The sequence below is a fragment of the Papilio machaon genome, chromosome 11, assembly GCF_912999745.1.
Source record: "Papilio machaon chromosome 11, ilPapMach1.1, whole genome shotgun sequence".
NCBI classification, from domain to species: domain Eukaryota; kingdom Metazoa; phylum Arthropoda; class Insecta; order Lepidoptera; family Papilionidae; genus Papilio; species Papilio machaon.
This window is the reverse complement of record NC_059996.1, coordinates 6,356,916-6,376,980: the sequence shown is the minus strand read 5'-3', so window position 1 is coordinate 6,376,980 and position 20,065 is coordinate 6,356,916. Positions and strand designations below refer to the sequence as shown.

At 31.4% G+C, this 20,065-nt stretch overlaps 2 protein-coding genes and 1 long non-coding RNA gene across 3 annotated transcripts; all 3 read left to right on the top strand.

The window, feature by feature from the left end:
• The first annotated feature begins 2,906 nt into the window (after positions 1–2,906).
• On the top strand, positions 2,907–5,276 carry LOC106711348. The gene is made up of 5 exons (XM_014503652.2): positions 2,907–2,965; positions 3,748–3,967; positions 4,056–4,189; positions 4,344–4,499; positions 5,125–5,276. Exons 2-5 carry the CDS (start codon positions 3,789–3,791, stop codon positions 5,274–5,276), a joined length of 621 nt encoding a protein of 206 aa, XP_014359138.2. The 5' UTR covers positions 2,907–2,965; positions 3,748–3,788.
• A 2,045-nt stretch (positions 5,277–7,321) lies between these two features.
• Positions 7,322–9,244, top strand: LOC106711349. Its single transcript, XR_006756222.1, has 3 exons — positions 7,322–7,521; positions 8,270–8,425; positions 9,150–9,244. It is a non-coding gene; the product is annotated as an uncharacterized LOC106711349 (long non-coding RNA).
• A 7,131-nt stretch (positions 9,245–16,375) lies between these two features.
• LOC106711449 (circadian clock-controlled protein daywake) lies at positions 16,376–19,529 on the top strand. The gene is made up of 5 exons (XM_014503761.2): positions 16,376–16,489; positions 17,187–17,406; positions 17,869–17,999; positions 18,847–18,987; positions 19,341–19,529. Exons 1-5 carry the CDS (start codon positions 16,429–16,431, stop codon positions 19,490–19,492), a joined length of 705 nt encoding a protein of 234 aa, XP_014359247.2. The 5' UTR covers positions 16,376–16,428; the 3' UTR covers positions 19,493–19,529.
• Positions 19,530–20,065: the final 536 nt, after the last annotated feature.

Sequence of the window (20,065 nt, the reverse complement as noted above, 5' to 3'; positions counted from 1 at the left end):
ACCAATGCCCCATAGATGTCGCTTTTATTAATTCTTAATTTTTACCAATAAAATTAATTTATAAAAAAGATAAATTATAGCAATACTTGAATTGTTACATATATTAAAATTCAAAACACAATATTTTTATCTTTTCTTATAGATATGTGTACATATTCCCTTTTAAAAGACCAGCAAAAAGTTTTTTTTTAATTATAAATTTGTTTGCATATTTTTATTACATTTGCAAGGAAAAGGACCTTGATTAAAATAACAAAATATAATTATTTATTCACTGACAAAACGATAAACTTTGCGGGTATTTGTAATAATATGTTATCCTTAGGTATCCATAGTATCATTAAAAATTAAATCATAAAGTTTAAAAACAAAAAATGAAACTATTCCTATCTTAATATATTATTATTATCCTTCCTCAAACAATATTGATCATACTGTCAATAATTTGATTCTCCATGATTTACAATAAAATAATTTTAGCGAGGGTTAAAAGTCTGCGCGTGTAAAATTTTATTTTTCCGAATTTTATTTATCCGTTACAAAGCTACGTTTACATTAAAACTTTAACTAACTTTAATTAAATAATATTCTCTGAATAGGTAACAATGTATTTTAGGGTTATGTTCTGCAATGAAATGGTTAACAAATTCTCAGTACCTCTGAGAATTTGTTAACTGAATAATAAAGATGTTATTAAATTTAAAACAGTAAAAACTTTAAGATAAACAAGCTTCGTAAAAACTTGTCTAAGCATATTTAATAAGATTGAAGGTAACAATAACAATATTATACTAACCTACTATAAACAAAAGATTTTAATTAAAAAGCGTACGTAAAATATAAAGTTTCTCGAGATAAGACTCCTAAATGTGTATTCCCACGAACAAATTCAGCCAAAATCTGATAAAACTCTCCGCCGATCCATTTTGTGTAAACTTTCCTTTTATCTCGCCTCGCGCGGGGATCGGACGTAAAGCCTAAATTTGTATACATTTATCGTTGACTGAAAAACTTCGCCGAATTTTATTTATATTCAATATTTTTTGTATATGCAGACGACTCTGCGATAAAACTAAGACCGAGCTTTGCTAATTTCTTACTCAATATGTAATTATTTAAACGGTATGTTGGCATAAATAGAACGCAATGATAATTTTTTTGTTTTTTTATGGCTACTTTTCATAATATAAGGAATGTAAATATTGATAGTGACACTTCCCCGCTATAGCCATGCAACATTTTTAAGCTACGTGCTATGTATCGTAGAATATTGAATAAGTAAATAATTCAGTGCTTCTATAAAACTATTTTTTTTAACTATACTGTTGACGAAGAAATTTATAGTATAGAAAGAAAAAAGAAAGAACATTAATTCCCACACATCTTAATAATATAAAAAATCGAATGTGTGGATGGATGGATCAATAGATGTTTGTTATAAGATATCTCTAACTAGGCTTAACGGATCTCAATGACATCTGACATTGCACATAGTCTGGAAGAACACATTGGCTACTTATTAAGTTTCTATTTTAATTACGCGCGGACGAAGTCGAAATTGATAGCTAGTAGAATATAAAACATAAAACACAAGGCACAGACTTGATTCAATACGTAGTTACTGACATTGTGGTAAGACATATTTGACGTTTAATTTTTATTTAAATATAACCTATGTAACCTTCCCTAGATCACAATTTGCATAATGTTAATTTAAATAGTCTAAAAACATTAAAAAACACAGTCGAATTGTTAACCTCCTTCTTTTTGAAGTTGGCTAAAAATAAAGAATATCGTTGAATTTCAAAAAGGTGTTCCGTATCACGAAATTTTGTGTGATTGTCACGTTTTTCATCTACGAGTATAATTCGAGAAAAAATGAAATTGTAGCGGCTAATTTCTTGTATTTCTGTTTTTTTACCATCTAAGATTAACAAACGTCTGATCATTGGAAAAATATAAATGAAAAAGTGATATCTATCACTAGTTTTCGTACAGTACTTGACTTTAAACTATGCTGTACTCACTTTATTGGATTTAATAACGCTATATAACTCTGCGAAAGAGATGTCACTACACTTATCAGGAATCTAAGCGTGTGTTCCCTAGGACTTCTGTTTAAATAAAATAAATCAATAAGGCCATCGTATTACTTTGCTATTTCGAAATACTCAAGCATTTCGGTTACACCGGATTAGAGGGCGTAATAGACAACAAGATCACAACGTGGGTAATATAAGGCTTAATTGTATTTGGTATCGTACACCTTTTAGTGTTCAGAAATATTCATACATACACAACTCACGCCTGTAACCCAAAGGGGTAGGCAGAGATCACGGACCTCCGTTTGGCAAACGAACCTCCGCAATCCACTTTTCGCCATTTTGGGAGACGGAATGTGACAGGTGGCGGCGAGCCGCGTCGCCATCTTTTCTCCCGGAAAATCACACATATCTTTGAAATTTCTTTTTGATGATATGTGCGAGTTGCACGACGATCCTTCACCGTAAGAACGTCGTATAAATGTACATAATGTAAATTGAAAATCGAAAAACACATTGGTACATGGCGGAATTGAACCCAGGACCTGCAGATTACAAGTCAAGTGCTTAACCGCTGAGCCACCGACGCTCATAATAACTAGATAAATAATTTTATTATATAAATAATTTTGAAAGGAAACTAATATAAACTATTTAGTTTATTTAATAAAGATTTAATCTCATGTACATATTCATATAGCTAAAAAATATAAATAAAAACAAAAATTACAAAGTAATAGATTATTTTTAAAAAACTTTATGAAATTTAAAATAATAACTTTGTATAAATAGGTTTTAATTCAAGAAACTTCTTATTCATTGAAACTAGAATACTGGACGTGGGTAGTAGTTCAACATGTCTCGTTTAATTTTATATCTCTTTTCATTGTTCTGTTTCATTTTTGGGGCAAAAAGTAATCCAAGTAAGTTATTATTGAAATATAACCAGTACTTAACCAATACTTTCACTTTAAACTCTACTTTACTTGCTATAAGAGGCTATCTAACTAATATTATAAACTAGCTTTTACCCGCAACTCCGTCCGCGCGGAATAAAAAAATGTACACAAGATAAAAAAAGTTCCTATGTCCGTCTCCTAGTTCTAAGCTACCTCCCCATCAATTTTCAGCTAAATCAGTTCGACCGATCTTGATAGTTACACTATTTGATGTTACAAATAGTGTAACTAAAACGACTTTCTTTTATATATATAGATGTAACTAATAAATCAATTATATATGTATGTTAGAAGGTGTCTTCAGAACGGCTGCTCGATCTCGATGAAATTTGGCTTAGACATAGAACATAGTCTAGAAGAACACATAGACTTAAGTTTTTTTAATTCCGCGCGGACGGAGTCACGGGCTATATATAGCTAGTAATTTATAATACTAACCCAAGTTCCAAATCTATTTACAAATACTGGCATAAGCGTTATTCGAGAGCACAAAGTAGTCATAGTACTACAACATTATTTTGTAACAACAGAAACAAATTAAGTTTTTTAATATCACGTGGTCACTATCTATTTCGCGTCTTAGGTCAATAATGAAACTGCAGAAACGGCCACTGCTTACCGTAAATACTCATTTCTATATAAAATCTGGTGTCTATTTAAAATACATATATCGCTATTTTTAATAGTATAATGTAATGTAGACTACTTAAATACTATAATAATAATACCCATACAAACTATTTCAGACTCCATTATCGTTCCATGCAAGATTAATGATGAAGAATGTATGACGAAATCAGCAAACATAGCAGCTCGTCTCATAGGAAAAGGTGTTCCGTCTTTGGGTATCGAATCTACAGATCCAATAAAAATTGATTTACTCGATATTAAACTTCCTACCATTCAATTAACATACAAAGAAACAACTATTAAAGGATACTCGAAATGTGAAGTTCAAAATGTCAAGTAAGAATTTTATTTTCATCGTTCCTTAATAATCAATTGAAATGAATTTTATTTTGAATATGAAATTTTGAATGACTATTGTTTTCAGATTTAATATGGATGCTTTAAAGTTAAAATTTGATTTGAAATGTCCATCGTTAGAGGTGATTGGACACTATGTGGTCTCTGGTGACCTATTATCACTTCCCTTGGAAGGGCAAGGACCATGTAAAACCACCACAGGTAAAAGGTTTTTATATTAAGTAAAAGTGGCAGAGCAGTGGAGCGGGCCATTTGTGCAGCAGCCAAAAGCTGTTGCAGATTCTACCCCTACTAAAGTGCTGAGTACTTGAAAGAAAAAAAAAACATTCATATTTTGATGTAATAAATATTTCAGGTACCTTTTTAATACGTATAGACGCTGATTTGAAACGTGTCACTGGCGACGATGGAAAAACATATCTGGCTATAAAGAAATTTAAGCAAGTTTCAGAAGCTTTAGAACCAGTTAAATTTCAATATGACAACTTATTTAATGGACAAAAAGAATTATGTAAGTATAACTATATGACAGTTCATAGAAATATGATAAAAATTTTCTATTGCAATATATTTTGACCCAGAAATATATTGGAATATATTTTGACCCAGAAATATATTGCAATACATTTTGACCCAGAAATATATTGCAATATATTTTGATACAGAAATTAATTTTACTAATACAATGGTACTGATACTGACTTGAATTCTTAATGATGTCAAGAGTCAGTATAACAGTATTTATAATAGTCAGTGGTCAGTATACAAGATATTTCCTAGAAAACAGTGTTCTGGTTCATAAATATTTTCATGAATCATTCAAGTCTTTTATAGAAAACAAAAGAAATAATAATAATGAGATAATACCGATCTTTTACATTATCAGTTACATAGTAATTATCTCAAATGTTGAATCGCGAACATTATAAGAACATTTGGTAAAGAATCATTCTAGTTATCTGCGTATTTGTTGGTAATGTAGAATTGGCTGATTATGTTTTTTATCAAACATTTTGTCATCTCTTACAATTCCATTGAAAGAAATAAAGACAACAATATATTTGGCAAGTATCACGGCAATCGAAACCCATAATAATCAGAGATTGTTCATATAATTTATTCCTTTTGTTTTCCAGCGGACGCTGCTCATGCATTTGCACATGAACATTATAAAGAAGTAATGGCACTATTTCAAGATCCTATACAAGATGCAAACTTCAAATATCTATCAAAGTGCATCAACCAATTACTTAAAACTACGCCTATTGATGATTTGTTTATTCATTAGTTTTCTGAAGTTAATTAAATAAACTTTAACATTTAATTGTTTTATTTTAGAAATTAGAAATCTATTTCATCTATGTTGTTGTAAGTGGGTTTCCATTAGGTAAATATATGTAGGAAAAAGTTTTACGTCGTTTAGTGTTACACAAAGGTTACACTTACCTGCACAAACACAAATTGTCATCTCTCTCAAAATTAGAGTGTGTTTAGACAGTGGACTCCCAAACTTAACACTACCTAGAAAACACACAAGTGGACATTAAGAATTTAGACAATGGTTAAAACAAATGCAATCTGATACAATAAATGAAATTAAAACAAAGAAAGACGATGATGTAATTAATCTTAAATGAAACAGATAATATTTGTTTACTATGAAAACAGAACTGATTGCTTTGACATTTACAAAGGACTTATGAAGGGCTCAAACAAGATTGTCCAGAATTTATACCCAATTTATACTACTTGTCGAATTCTGGTAAGAACTGTAACAATTATAAAGGTGAAAAACAAAAAAAAAATACGAACATTGATAATATACCGGAGTTATGAACATTGTAAGAGCGGTAAGTTTTTAAGAATTGTCGGAACACCATTATTATGTAAAACCTGAGAATTCCCCATCGATCCCGTATTTGGAAAATAATCAAGCTCAATTGTTACCCAATTTTTATCTACATGCGAGTTATTGTAGCATTAATACTTTAAATTTAAAAGATTTTAATGCACAAGAAGAATTATAATCACATTTCTGTATAATTCTGAGATTTATTTATGAACGATAATTTTTTTTAAAATAGACAAAATAAAAATGAAACTTATATTTCTCATGAATAAAAATGCAATATCCACTTATAATATGAATATAATTTTCTGACCGGGTCCAAAAAACATACTTAATTCAGCGAAACGTCTACATGTGTATGATTTCGTGCCTTCCGTTTATTTCATTTTTGGCAACGAGAATATATGGTTGCAATAATGTGCCTATGGAAAATTTGTTTGCTATCCTTTTGTCTTCTATTCGAGCTGATACATTCTAAGTCAAGTAAGTGTTCAAAAGAAAGTTAAATATTAAAATTATTTTTACTATTTAAATACTCAAAACTTTCAGAATATAAAAAAAATATAAAGTAGACTTTAATGCTTTTATTTGTTTCAGATTATGATATAAAACGGTGTGGAAAGAATGACGAGATTTGCATGAAACAATCTGCTAATCATTTTCTTAAATACATATCAGGCGGCATACCATCGTTAAATATTAAAAGCATCGATCCAATAATACCCAATGACGTTGAAGGTGACAGTGCAAGATTTACGTACAAATTTACGAATAACTCTATTACAGGGTTTGGAAGATGTGAATTCAATCATATTAAGTAAGTAGTGATACCCTTTTTTATGTAAACGGACCTATTTTTATGTAGCGGAGGATAAGCGGAATTAAAAAAAAAACTCAATTATGTGTTCTTCCAGATTATGTTCTACATCAATGCCTTATTTCATCAAGATCCGTTGAGCCGTTCCGGAGATACCATCAAACAAACATCCATCCATCCATTAATCCATCGAAACATTGGCATTTATAATATTAGTAAGATTAACAGATTTTTGTTAATTTACTTTATTTAAAATTATTTCTTGTAATCTTTCCTAATAAACTAGGTTCATGTTAGGATATGGTTTATAATGACAGACGAATGGCGCGATTCGAACTTCGACCACATGATTGGACATCCGTACCCTGAACAATTAGACTGTTGGCGCATTTCATTATTGATTTGTAAATCTCATCAGTCGAAACGCGGAATAGCTTCTACTTCACGCATGTCTTCTGTGTGGTCGTGATATTGCACCGGTCGACGCTATCCATTCGTGTACCCAACAAATATTGTTGTTGCGCGATCTACCATTGTGGCTAGCTAAATGTTAACAATAGTTTTATTGTATAAATATGACTGACTAAATTTCTGATTAGTTATGCAAAGTTCTCATAAATACTTGACCAAATTTTACATAATTACATAGTCTTTTGGTCAAAAATAAAGCAGAAAAAGAGCTAATAAATTGTTTACCTTTGTCTATAATATCAATTACTTATGTGTGCTTTTAGATTGAATTTGGATTTGTCAACTTTACTTTTTGATGTAAAATGTCCTTCATTGATCATAGAAGGGCTATATGAAGTCGCAGGAGAACTCGTTAATTTGCCATTAAAAGGAATGGTACTTACAAAGTCACTACAGGTAAGGTTTTGGTATTACAAAGCGTTTCTTAGGCGTATCAGGAACTTAATTCTAAATAATTCTCTAAATAGGGTATTCTATATAAGTTTGCTAGCTTTACAAACCTGTACCGTCTACAAGAAAAATGAATAAAAAATGGTAATGCAGCTCAAATAAATTTAAAAAGAAAATGGGTGCAATAACATTTTTTCATATTTATTTTTACCAAACTCTGTGGACCCGAAAAAAAAATTACTCCTTTGTAAAGTGACTTTAAATTGCGCATGAATTAAATAAGCCTGGTTAAAATAAAGCATATTTTAATGCTTATGTTTTTAGATAGAGGTAATGATAACTTGCTTTATTACTGGTAAATAATTTTAACTCATATGTAATTGTTCCGTTTTTATAATAACTCATTCTTCATTTTTTTAATAAGCGAAGGCTAACAAGTCTTTTTTCACATGCGGAGATACATTATTACAATTTAAGGGGTTTTACACAATTCTGGGTTGACCTTTCCGATGGTCGATTAAGAAAGATATTTTTAAATCATAAGGAATACTGATGATTGTCCCTCCTTTACTTAAATCCACTTATACTATTGTTTTTATTACTGTTTTACTGTTGTATTATAGTTGTAATGTAGAACTGCAGAAAAAAAAATTGTACTCATTTTGCTGTTAGTGATTGTTTCCCTCTCGGGAGGTTTTACTACTAACTGCAGTGATTATCTTGTTAGTTGTCAAATGTTATGTTTTATTCCTAGGTTTATATTTTATAAATTTCAATACGACGATCGAGAAGGTTTTAGAAAGTGACGGGGAGCATCACTTGGCTATTAAAAAACATGTTGTTTCTGGACAGCCAAAGGAGCCTATAGATTTTGCTTTCTATCGCTTTACACCGGATGCAATTGCATCTCGTGAGTATAATATTAAGTTAACAATATATTAGATAAAGTACATTAAAGTATAAATGAATTAATCTAATGGATTTCTTGCTAACATTTTTTACCTATCGTTGTGATTATTTGTTTGATCCGTATAAGCTCATAACACAATGGCTATGTTTAATAACATTTTGTCTATCTATACCGAAGATAGGAAATTACTACAAATACTAATTGAAGATTAGTGAAAAGTAGACCTATGCATCACTTGAAGACTTTTCGGGACGAAATGTCTATAGGAGGGGGGCAGTGTAACGTGAATTGTTCTTTTATAAAAAGGTTTTATATACTGACTAGGTTTTACCCGCGACTCCGTCCGCGCGGAATAAAAAATAGAAAACGGGGTAAAAATTATCCTATGTCCGTTTCCTGGTTGTAAGCTACCTGCCCACCAATTTTCAGTCAAATCGATTCAGCCGTTCTTGAGTTATAAATAGTGTAACTAACACGACTTTCTTTTATATATATAGATGTACATAGTTTTATATTGTCTTTGAATGTTATTGTGGGTAGCTATGGGAGAGTTTTTGTTGTTATTGTCAGAAAAGCTAGATATTAAATAGAGATTTTCGAAGACTGAACTTTTTGTTTGTTTCATTTTTCTTAGTGTCAATAAACTTTATTTACTTTGCAACTTACTTTATTTACAATCTGTGTTTTTATAGATGTAATATTATTATGTACACTATTATTTTAGGCCAAGCGCTGATTCACTTTGATCAAGATAGATACAAGGAATTACATGTATTGACCAGGGACGCATATCGTGCAGCAGTTTTTGGACCGTTATTTACATACGTCAACAGGTTTCTTGCAAAAATTCCTTACGACGAATTATTTATTGATTAAGAAATTAAAATCGATTATTAACTTTGTTTTTACTTTACCCTAATAACATTAAATATTGATAATTTATCATCAGTTAATCACTTCACAATCAATCAGTTTGTACGTTACATTTATTCAATGGGGGGTAAAAGAAACATGAGAATCATTGAAATACTGATTGCACAGCCATCGCTGATATGTTATACGTTGTTAATAAACAGTTTGACCGATTTTTATGTGTTACTAGCTTTTACCCGCGACTCCATCCGCGCGGAATAAAAAAAAAAAAAGAAAACGGGGTAAAAATTATCCTATGTCCTTTTCCTGGTTCTAAGCTACCTGCCCACCAATTTTCAGTCAAATCGATTCAGCCGTTCTTGAGTTATAAATGGTGTAACTAACACAACTTTCTTTTATATATATAGAAGATTTATAATTCGATTCACCAGATTTCATTTTTTCATTACTGTACCTCTTCTGTCCTATACAAAGGCTCGTAAATATTGCCGAATCATCTGTTTTGCGAATGTCTATGGATATCTGCTGTGTTTGCCAGCATGTGTTTCTTCCATATAAAATACTAGCTGTAGCCCGCAACTCCGTCCGCGTGGATTTAAAAAAAAACTTAATTAGTAACATATGTGTTTTTCTAGACTATGTTCTACATCTATATCAAATTTCAGAAAGATCTGTTTAGCAGTTCTGGAGATATCTTGAACCAAACATCCATCCATATAAACATTCGCATTTATAATATTAATAAAATGGGTAGCAAAAACAAGAAGTTGTTATCGAACGTACAATTTCAGTTGCCTCGTGGAAATTACATTATCATAGTAATAACTCATTAAAATACAATACTAATTAATTTTAATAATGAAGCCTTTATTTCAAGTTGTTAGTATTAATTTTATCAATTACACAAATTTTACTATTGTAATTACACAATTAGAATTTTTCAACGCCCTTTTTATTCTTAGGTATCGACTCGTTTTGTCGATAAATTCTGTCATCTTGTAGCTCAGACTTAAAAAGATTTGGAATACCAAGATTCCATTTGATTCACATTCTTCCCCGGAGTGTTATGGTCACACTGAGACTCCGGGTTATTGATTTATTTTTTAAATCGTTATTTTTCCTAATATTTTTCTACGTTTTTGAAAAATGAGTCATTATACAACTTTAACCTCAATTATTAACCCAGCCTTTTTGTAGAAACCTCTAAAAAAGTTATTGGACTAGATCGTCGATCATTTTATTCCCAAGTAATATTGTTTCTTAATTAAATAAGGATAACTTCTAAAGCTTTTAAACTTATCTTAATTAAAATTCGAAACTTTGTATATATTCGTTCAATTTAAATAATAAGATAGTTATTATCTCGATTATTTTCTTGCTTTATTTTGGGAAACATATTTATAATAACATTGTGGTTATTTGTTGTGGGCGAGTCAAAGCCCGATTACAAATTAATAGGTGGATAAACATAGGAATCGCAACTGACAACCCGAAATACGGGTTTGTTTAGTTTTTGTTACACTAATCATCAAGGTATAAGTTTTTCTTTGGGACCACGTGAGAAAAAAGTTAAAGCGGCAAGTCAAACCTGTTTCGTACAAGTCATAAAAAATACTTAGTTTTTTTTTTCAATTATTTTGTTTTGCTCATAGTCTTTCGTGACTTTTTTTACTATTGTTGCAAAATTAACGATTAAAATTTTCCGTTGATATTTCTGTATAACTATAGCCGCTTTCTGTAGGAAATGACCTTTGCTAACAATCTTCAGGAAAAACGTTGAGAATTACAGACTACATTAATCTTATTATGTCAATCGTACTGACCGTTGGTTTTGAGACCAAAATCTTCGATTGAAACCTATTTTCACCCCTATCATTAGCATTGACAAAATAGAGACAACAAATTGTTTGAAACATTGACAAAGATTTTAGTCTCAGAAACCCATGGTAAGTGTGGGTAAAACCGGACCAGTTAATTTGTCAGACATTAGTTCTGCTTGCATTAATTAGTTAAACAAGTAATAGTGTATAATAAATAGTACCTACATAACTCTAGTATTTTTACTACTACTCTATTATAACATAGGTAATCGTAAATGAACATTGCAATGCCAAGCAATATAATAGATAGAAAAAAAGTATCTAAAGCAACATCATGCAAATAATATTGATTTAATGTAGTAAATTTTGTAAACCTTTCTTTATTTTAATTTTATTGAAACGAGGATAGCTAATTACATCTGATATGACGTTATTTTTTTCATTCAAAAGAAGACAGGTCATTGGCCACGCTTCATTATACTACAAAAAGCTAAAGAAGCATTCGAGAATTTAGAAGCCTGTATGATATCTAACCGCAATAAATAATCGATCCTATTACATATAAATACTTCAATGTCATACAAGGTTAATGTTACATTTTTTTATTTATTTTGTCACTTGGTGTTAACTGACCGACGCCAATATACTTAGGTTGTCTACCTTTATTGGACAGAGGCAGGGATTTTTTTATATCCTGAAGTGGCATACAAGCAACTAATCACCTGAATTCGCCGAAATAGCGAAGCGACCGCTGCCAATAGGCATCCGCAATTGCAGATGTGTTGCCTTCCTTTAAACGAGGAGAGGACGCAAAGAGGATATTTCCTTTTCCTATGTGTCTCGTCCTCTGTCATCCCCACTTCTCTTTCTCACCCTTTTCTTATAATAAAGGATGGGGACGCATGGGAAGGGAAAAAATTCTCTTTCTGTGCGTCCCCCCCTCCGTTGAGTAAAGGTAGGTAATGCGTCTACAATTGGGGATGTCCATAAGCATCGGTCGCTTCGCTATTTCGGCGAATTCATGTGCTGCACCTAAATATAAGGTAAATAAATAAGTAAAGTAGGAGCTTTGGTTTCCACAAAAATTAAAATGTTTAATCAAACTTTTCGCTTGCACTCTGATGATATTTTTATACTTTTTCTATTATTTTGATTAAGGCATAACACACAAAAACCTTTATAAATAAATAACTTTTAAAAGCCTCGCACTCAGTAAATAATTTTGTTTAATGGATATTTTTTGAGTTGATTTAGGTACTCAGAAATATTCCTTGATTCAAATATCTAACATAATTTTTTGCTTTATAAAAGCTGCCAACTCCAACAAAAGGGTCGCAGAATGAGTATTATTCCATTTTGTATATAAAAAAAATATTATTTAACAATCTATTTGCTTGTCAACAAATCACTTAACAGTTGTTGAACAAATAATTTATCTATACCTAGTCAGTTTTTATTTTATATTTACATTATGTCATCTTTACATTTAATGACGTAATTCGTAAACACAAAAACTAAAGACGATGATCAAGTATTCGTAATGTTTAACTTCTATTATCTAATTGCCCGACAGACAGAAGGGTGTTTTTTGCGAGTATGTGATATTTATGTGTATTACTTTGTATGTATGTCCATTCTGTTAGCATTTGTAGTCTAAACATAGTGAGATCATACATTTATTTATCTAGATGGAGTGTTCGGAGCACGGTAGAGGCGTGTTGCAACGAATCCGGGGGCATTTTTTATGGTAAATGTCCCCAGTGTAGTCATTTACATTACAATCTTACTAATGGTACTAATATTATATGTAAATGCGAAAGTTAAGATGTATGGATGATTGTTTGAAGGTGTCTCCGGAATGGCTCAACGGATCCTGATGAAATTTGGCACGGATGTAGAACATAGTCTGGAAAAACACATAGTCTACTTATTAAGTTTCTTTTTTTAATTCCGCGCGGACGGAATACCACCTCTTATTTTAATGGTTATTGTTTGTTTCTTAAGTATTCTTTATTTTTCCACAAGTCATTAATTTTTAACATCAATAAAACATTATTATGGTAAATGTAAAAAAATTATATGACTGTTAAAACTATTTTGAGTTTAATTTGGTTCTGATGAATATAAAAATAAAATAACAATAATTAACATATTAACAACTGTTTTAGTTTATTGTACACTTGTTTTAATTTTTATACAGCAGATGTTATCGAAAATGGGAATGTTTTTCCTTATACTGTTTTATATTTTATACATTTTTGTCACTCACAGTAATGACATTTTGAAAATGGTCTTACGATTAATGGCAATCTTGTATGAGACACTCCATCTAGATGTATTAGATTAAGTTCTGTTTCATCCAATACTGCGCTATTCTTATCATAAAGAGACGTAGCGTGATTATCTTTAGGTTAACCTAAATTGTTCTGTAATATTCCATTCAAACTTGAATAAATTACGATTGGTTGATTCAAACAAATAAACACTTCGGTTTTATTATAATATTATTATTTATCAGCACAGATTAAACATTTATATAGCAAACGTGAGCTATGCAAAGTCTCAAGTACACTATTAAACTATTTGCAATGATTCAATGACTTCTGAAGTTGGTGAATTGCTTCCTATCCAACAACTTCAAGATCAAGGACCTAACCGTTAAATTCCTGCCGTATAAGTACCGTGACACTTGTATTACAGCAAAATGTTGCTGTCTCTGTATTTTTTAAAAGGAATGAAAGAGTTGATATTGTCTTTCGTATGTGGAAACCAATAATTAGGTTGATCTCAAGCGTGTGTTACTATGCTCTTGATGGTGTTAATCAACTCTATATTGTCATACTAAAGTTATAACAAATTTTAAGACGTTTATACAGATCCAAATAAAACTATACCATGTTCCAACACACCCACATAAAAAAAGCTTGCGATCACTAACAAAAATTAGTAAGCAATCAAATCAAAAGTAATCAAAAATACAAACTTTGCTTGTGATTGCAAACTTTTTTGATGTGTATAATTAAAGAATACCTTCTGGAATAGCAGTTAGACTACTTTTTATTCCGTAAATAGGTAACCATGTGACATATTTATTTTCGATTTTCATATGTATAACGTCACGACGAAATAAAGGCTAAGTTTTTTTTACTCGAAGACAAAGACGTGAGTGGACAGATGAATACCTAAAAAAAATTAATTAGATGCAAGTTTCGCACAAACATTAGGACTGAGAATCCTTAAAGGTAGTTCGACGTTGGACTGACGAGGTCATTGATCAAAGATCTTTGAAATACCCTTGTCAACCTTGCCAATTGAGTCTTTTGTCTGATAAATAAAATATTTAACGTTGTATTCAAGTTCGTAAATACCAGTTAAAATTGCCATTTACTCTTACTTAACTTACCTAGAGATTACCTCTATGATGTATATGTTCAAGAATTAATATAAATGTTAAGACGAGGCTTTTAATACAGTTTGCAATGAAGACGTAATTAAAATAAGAATAAGTACCTCTATCTACGACTAGCGGTCGCTTGCGACTTCATCAGCCCAGAAATAAAAGAAGTTTATTTTATAGCATGCCAGTATGCATTAGCTACTTTCCCGTCAAATTCCCGTCTGAATCAGGACAGTGGTTTCGGAGATTACCAGTAACAAATACAGCCTTGCGAACAGACAAAGATTTTAAAAATTAATTTTTGTTACGAGCAACGCAAATACTATTTCCTTCGATACTACGTACAGACACTCCAATTTAATTAATTGTAAAGATAGTTCGACCTCATCACTACCTATGCCATCGAGGAACAAGCGCTTGTTTATTAATTACATGAAGGTTAATAAAAAATTGACATGTTTATCGATATTAAAATCAACTTTATAACGTATTGTTAATTATATATTACTAGTTGTCGCCCGCGACTATGTCCGCGCACAATTAAAAAAAACGTAATTAGTAGCCAATGTGTTTTTCCAGGCTATGTTCTACTCGTATATCTGTGTTAAATTTCAACGAGATCCAAACATTCTCGTTTATAATATTAGTAAGATTATCTGTAGTCTAATTAACTTACATAAATTACCTTTAGATTTCTGCTACAAAACACACGTACGAAAATATATATCTATTCTTATCAATCTTTTTAAATAGACAGAGATAACCATATGTTTCAGTACAGAAATTCTGAGTAAGAAATCTTCTGAAGAATATAAACTTTATATTAAGAACTGTAATTAAAATATTCCAAAAAAACACAGTACATGTCTTAGTAACTAATTGGTTCATATAATTTTTTACAATAGTTTTTGTTGTACATATATTGTTATTATTCAAAATAATAATTTTCAGTTTTGATTGTATCAGTATATTTTGTTGATTTAGATTATATTCAAAACTAGCTTTTACCCGCGACTCCGTCCGCGCGGAATAAAAAATAGAAAACGGGGTAAAAATTATCCTATGTCCGTTTCCTGGTTCTAAGCTACCTGCCCACCAATTTTCAGTCAAATCTATTCAGCCGTTCTTGAGTTATAAATAGTGTAACTAACGTGACTTTCTTTTATATATATATAGGTAGATATAGATAATATATTCATTATTGATTGGCGTAAGAAAAAAAAATTAAAAAAAATTGTAGTGCAAACGATCATATGCCTACTGTTAAACTACATGATTAATGGAGGTTTTCAATTAAAAAAAATAATAAATTCATTTATAAATTTGAAAGAATATAAGCAATTATTCCACTAACGAACTAATCACAAGTAATTACTTTCTTCCAGGCTTTTACGAAATGCTTGTCTCACTGTTTCCCAATTCAAAGGAAAATTATAGAGAGCTCTCCATTGAAGCATGGTTGGAGCAAATATTACTTTGTAACGATAACTATCAATCTATTTACTTTAACTATTGTATGACTTGAAATCAAATAATAAAATAATTGTGTAATATATAAATAAAATAATAATGTAATAATAAAATTGTCAGATAACCTCTAGAGAGCATAGAGAAAGCGCATCGAAACCCAAATTATTCTTTATCAATTTCCAATTCTTCGATCCCGAAACATAAAGAAACTACTTAATTATAGTCTGGCTTAAAGTATGTTAAAAACAGCAGAGTTTCCAGAGACAAAAATTGAACGGAACCCTAAAACCTCTTAAAGGAGTCATCACACATAAAGTTGTTAATCTGGTTTTGACAGCCAAGTATGTATAATCATATAAATACTGGCATTTTAATAGAAGCGCACATAACCTCAGTGGTACTGGACAAGAGCGTTGTTTTTATTTTAACAATCTCCTATCAAAATGCGGGAAATAAGTTTAATTTTAACGGTCTTTTTTGCAGTATTCTATTCTATTGAAGCAGGTAAATGGAAACATATTTTTTAGAACATAAACAATATTTATATTTAATTTAATAATTATTTTGAGGTAATATGAAATTTGCAGCAATATTTAGAATTACAACAAGAATATTTTTTCTTAAACTAACTTTATTTATTGTCTAATTATGTCATTTTTTATCTAATAATACCGTTGTTCCACAAATTGTATTTCCAACATATTTGTTATTAGTTAAAATTTGTTAATCTACTATATTACATACTAGATGTCGCCCGCGACTTCGTCCCCGCGGAGTTAAAAAACCTTAATAAGTAGTCTATGTGTTCTTCCAGACTATGTTCTACATCTATGCCAAATTTTATCAAGGTCCGTTTAAAAAATTTAAAAAAATTTCGATATCCGATTAAAAATTAACATTATTTAAAATTCGAATCGGTTTATAATATTGTTTCTTAACAACTTTGCTCTTGCAACGTGACTTTGATTTTTATTTAATCTGTTTTTGTTCCAATGCAATCGATGACAACAGCGTCAAACAGTTGGCGGTAGGCCTATGGTTGCATTTTCTCGGCGACTGACAAACTATGATCCGTGTATGGCAAAGCTAAATTTTCCATAAAAACTACTGATTGCATAACGCCGACTACTTGAAGCTGTCGGAATTTACTTCATAATGCAGTCCGTGTGTGGCCATTTTAACGCAAAACATCTTTCCACAGTGCCCCTCATCAAAAAATGTAAAACTGACGATTCAAAATGTGTGAAGGCATCGAGTGTAGATGCGATACCTATGTTTGCGGCTGGTATACCCGAATACGGTGTGAAAACTCTGGATCCCATAACCTTCCCCAAAATCGACGCAAGTTCACCAAATTTGAAACTAATTTTAACAGATGTCACATTCAAAGGTCTTAAAAATTGTCAAGCCAAAAAGGTCAAGTGAGTAACTTTATTTTTATGTTTATAAATTTGATACTTTTGCGGTTTTACCAGTAGCAGAGTGGGTCTAGGTGAAATATCAGGAACACGCAGGAGATAGTCGTCAAGTGGAAATAATGCAACGACTTGTGTGATGAGTATGCGTGTTGAAAACCAAATTTTAGTCCTCTTTACCTTCGCACCCTTATCTTTTATTAGAAGTAGATTTGACGGAGAAAGGGACGTATAGGAATGAGAAATATTGTCTTTCTGATCGTCTACTTCTCCGTCGATTAAGGTAGGTAATGCCTCTGCAATTGCGTATGTTTATTTGTAGCGATCTCTTCGCTATTTCGGTGAATTCATGTAATAAATAAAACATAAAAATTGAGCCTTGTCAAGTAAATATATAAAAATGTATATTAACGACAACAGATACAGGAAAAATATTAAAAACCTTGTACTTATTTGATTCCGTTACAGACTTGATAAATCGAAAGGAAAACTTTTGATTAAGTTGCTATGCTCTGTCGACATGGATGGGTCCTATGAGATGAATGGAAAGCTGTTAATCCTGCCTATTGAGGGCAAAGGGCCAGTTCATGTTAAGCTAAGTATGTTAAGATTTCCCTAAATTCGACACCTACTCGTCGTCAGATCGTACACGTTCCTTGGAAATATATTCGTTCTACACGTAAATATGAACCCCCCGCACCCATCCGCTGAATAAAGGTAGGCGGCGTATCTTCAATTACGGATGTCTGCGAGAAACGGCCGTATCGCTATTTCGGCGAATTCAGTCGGCCAGTTACTCGTTTATCGTAATTATCAGTCCACTATAAGTGATGACGTAGCCAGGACTCCGAGACCTTCAGTGATGACTGAGGGGGTCGGAGTCCAGATAACTTTACACATGTAAATCGTAAATCAAAAAAAGACATTGGAACATGGCGGGATTCGAATCCACGAACTCGCGGTTCAGCTTCGCGCGGAGCAGGCGCTCGTCTACGACCTTATAATATGAAAAAAAATTCCTATCTGCAATATCGCTTGCCTTCTTAAAAATCTCCAAATAAGTGTACCAGTTTCTGCCGACCTTCATTACTTAGTTCACACAGACAATTGGTATTTAAATTATAAGTAAATTGTATGAGTAATATTTACGTTCATTGTTAATTGTTTCCGTATGTATAAGAAAGGTCAGTTTGTTTTTTTAAGAATTAAAAGGGTATTTTAATAAAACTTTTGTATGAGTTAAAAACAATGAACTTAAATGAAATCATGGGTTTGAGGGACTCGAGGGTTCTACCCTTTGTGAGATTAGATTAAGCCATAGTCAACTACGCTGGCCCAAATCGGATTAATTGACGTGACACACCTCTTCAAAATATGTTTCGTGTATAATAATACCTCAATATAGAATTATAATTAAAATAATGAAACCCAATAAAAATATTATAGGGAAAGCGGAAGTGAACGTCGAGGTGGACGTTGATTTCCAATCCGCCAAATGGGAGATCAAGGAATGGAAACACTCATATGAATTAAAAGATAACTCAGAAGTTGTTTTCGAAAATCTATTCAACGGTAACGAAGTTCTGGGTAAGTTTATGATTTATTTAAATGTATCTCCATAGTTAAATGATGTATTTAAAACAAATTCATTTAAAGGCTTTTTTCGACAAGACAACGGAATATCTCAAACCTAGCGCCAACTACTTTCAATTAGCAAACCCTATATTTTACTTTAAAGACATACGACAGATGTACCAAATTAAAATTTCTTTGTTGTTCTACGCTCTCTTTTACCTTAGATAGAACGGCTACCTGGCCCTGCTTTCCTATTCTGCGTTCATGAGAAAGCATAAATTCCTTCGCAGATGGTTATCATTTCCCTTGCCTTATGCATATATTAAATCCATTTATTTTTCTAATTCAATTCATTTTATTACCAGCGAGTGCAGCCCGTGACGTCATCGCAAACAGCGGCAATGAAATCATCACAGAAGTTGGACCACCAGTCATCAAAACTGTTGTTGACGAAGTCGTTAAGTCCATTAAAGCTTTCTTCGATGCTGTTCCTGCAAGCGAATTGGCCTTAGATTAAAACTATTAAATATATAAAGTCTATTGTAATATAAGTAATCCGTTTGTAATTTATGAAAAATAATTGACTTTATTAAATTATCAAATGTATTAAATATTTATTTCATTTAATAGTTTTTACAATGAACGTAGTAAAACAATACGGTGAAAGTGCAGACACTACCACGCCTATAAAGGCTTGAAGCAAGGAGTGGCAATAGATAACTATTGCCACTTCATCTTGCTTTAAGTCCTCTCCGGTTTAAGTTTTAAGATATAACAGGTTATGTATAGGCATACTAAAAGCTCATAACTTTCATAATATAAAACTATAAAAGAATGGCGTATATCCCAAAATATGACATTACCACGTAGACAATTTTAAATTTAATATTCGGAACATGTCCTATAAATTGTTATTACGACATCAAACTGTCATCAAGAACTAAACACTCGGCGTTGGTATTATATTAAACCATAAAAGAACAATTATTTCGAATCTTCACACAGAGGAGACGAGAATAAAAACGTCAACACCGCACTGAATATTTGAAACACATGGTAGACATTAATGTTTTCTATTCCGTCGGATAGG

Coding starts and splice junctions, on each gene's coding strand:
- LOC106711348 (XM_014503652.2), top strand. CDS start 3,789: ATGACGAAATCAGCAAACATAGCAGCTCGTCTCATAGGAAAAGGTGTT. Junction 3,968..4,055: donor TGTGAAGTTCAAAATGTCAA/GTAAGAATTTTA, acceptor TATTGTTTTCAG/ATTTAATATGGATGCTTTAA. Junction 4,500..5,124: donor TAATGGACAAAAAGAATTAT/GTAAGTATAACT, acceptor TTTGTTTTCCAG/CGGACGCTGCTCATGCATTT.
- LOC106711449 (XM_014503761.2), top strand. CDS start 16,429: ATGCGGGAAATAAGTTTAATTTTAACGGTCTTTTTTGCAGTATTCTAT. Junction 18,000..18,846: donor GCCAGTTCATGTTAAGCTAA/GTATGTTAAGAT, acceptor AAAATATTATAG/GGAAAGCGGAAGTGAACGTC. Junction 18,988..19,340: donor CAACGGTAACGAAGTTCTGG/GTAAGTTTATGA, acceptor TTTTATTACCAG/CGAGTGCAGCCCGTGACGTC.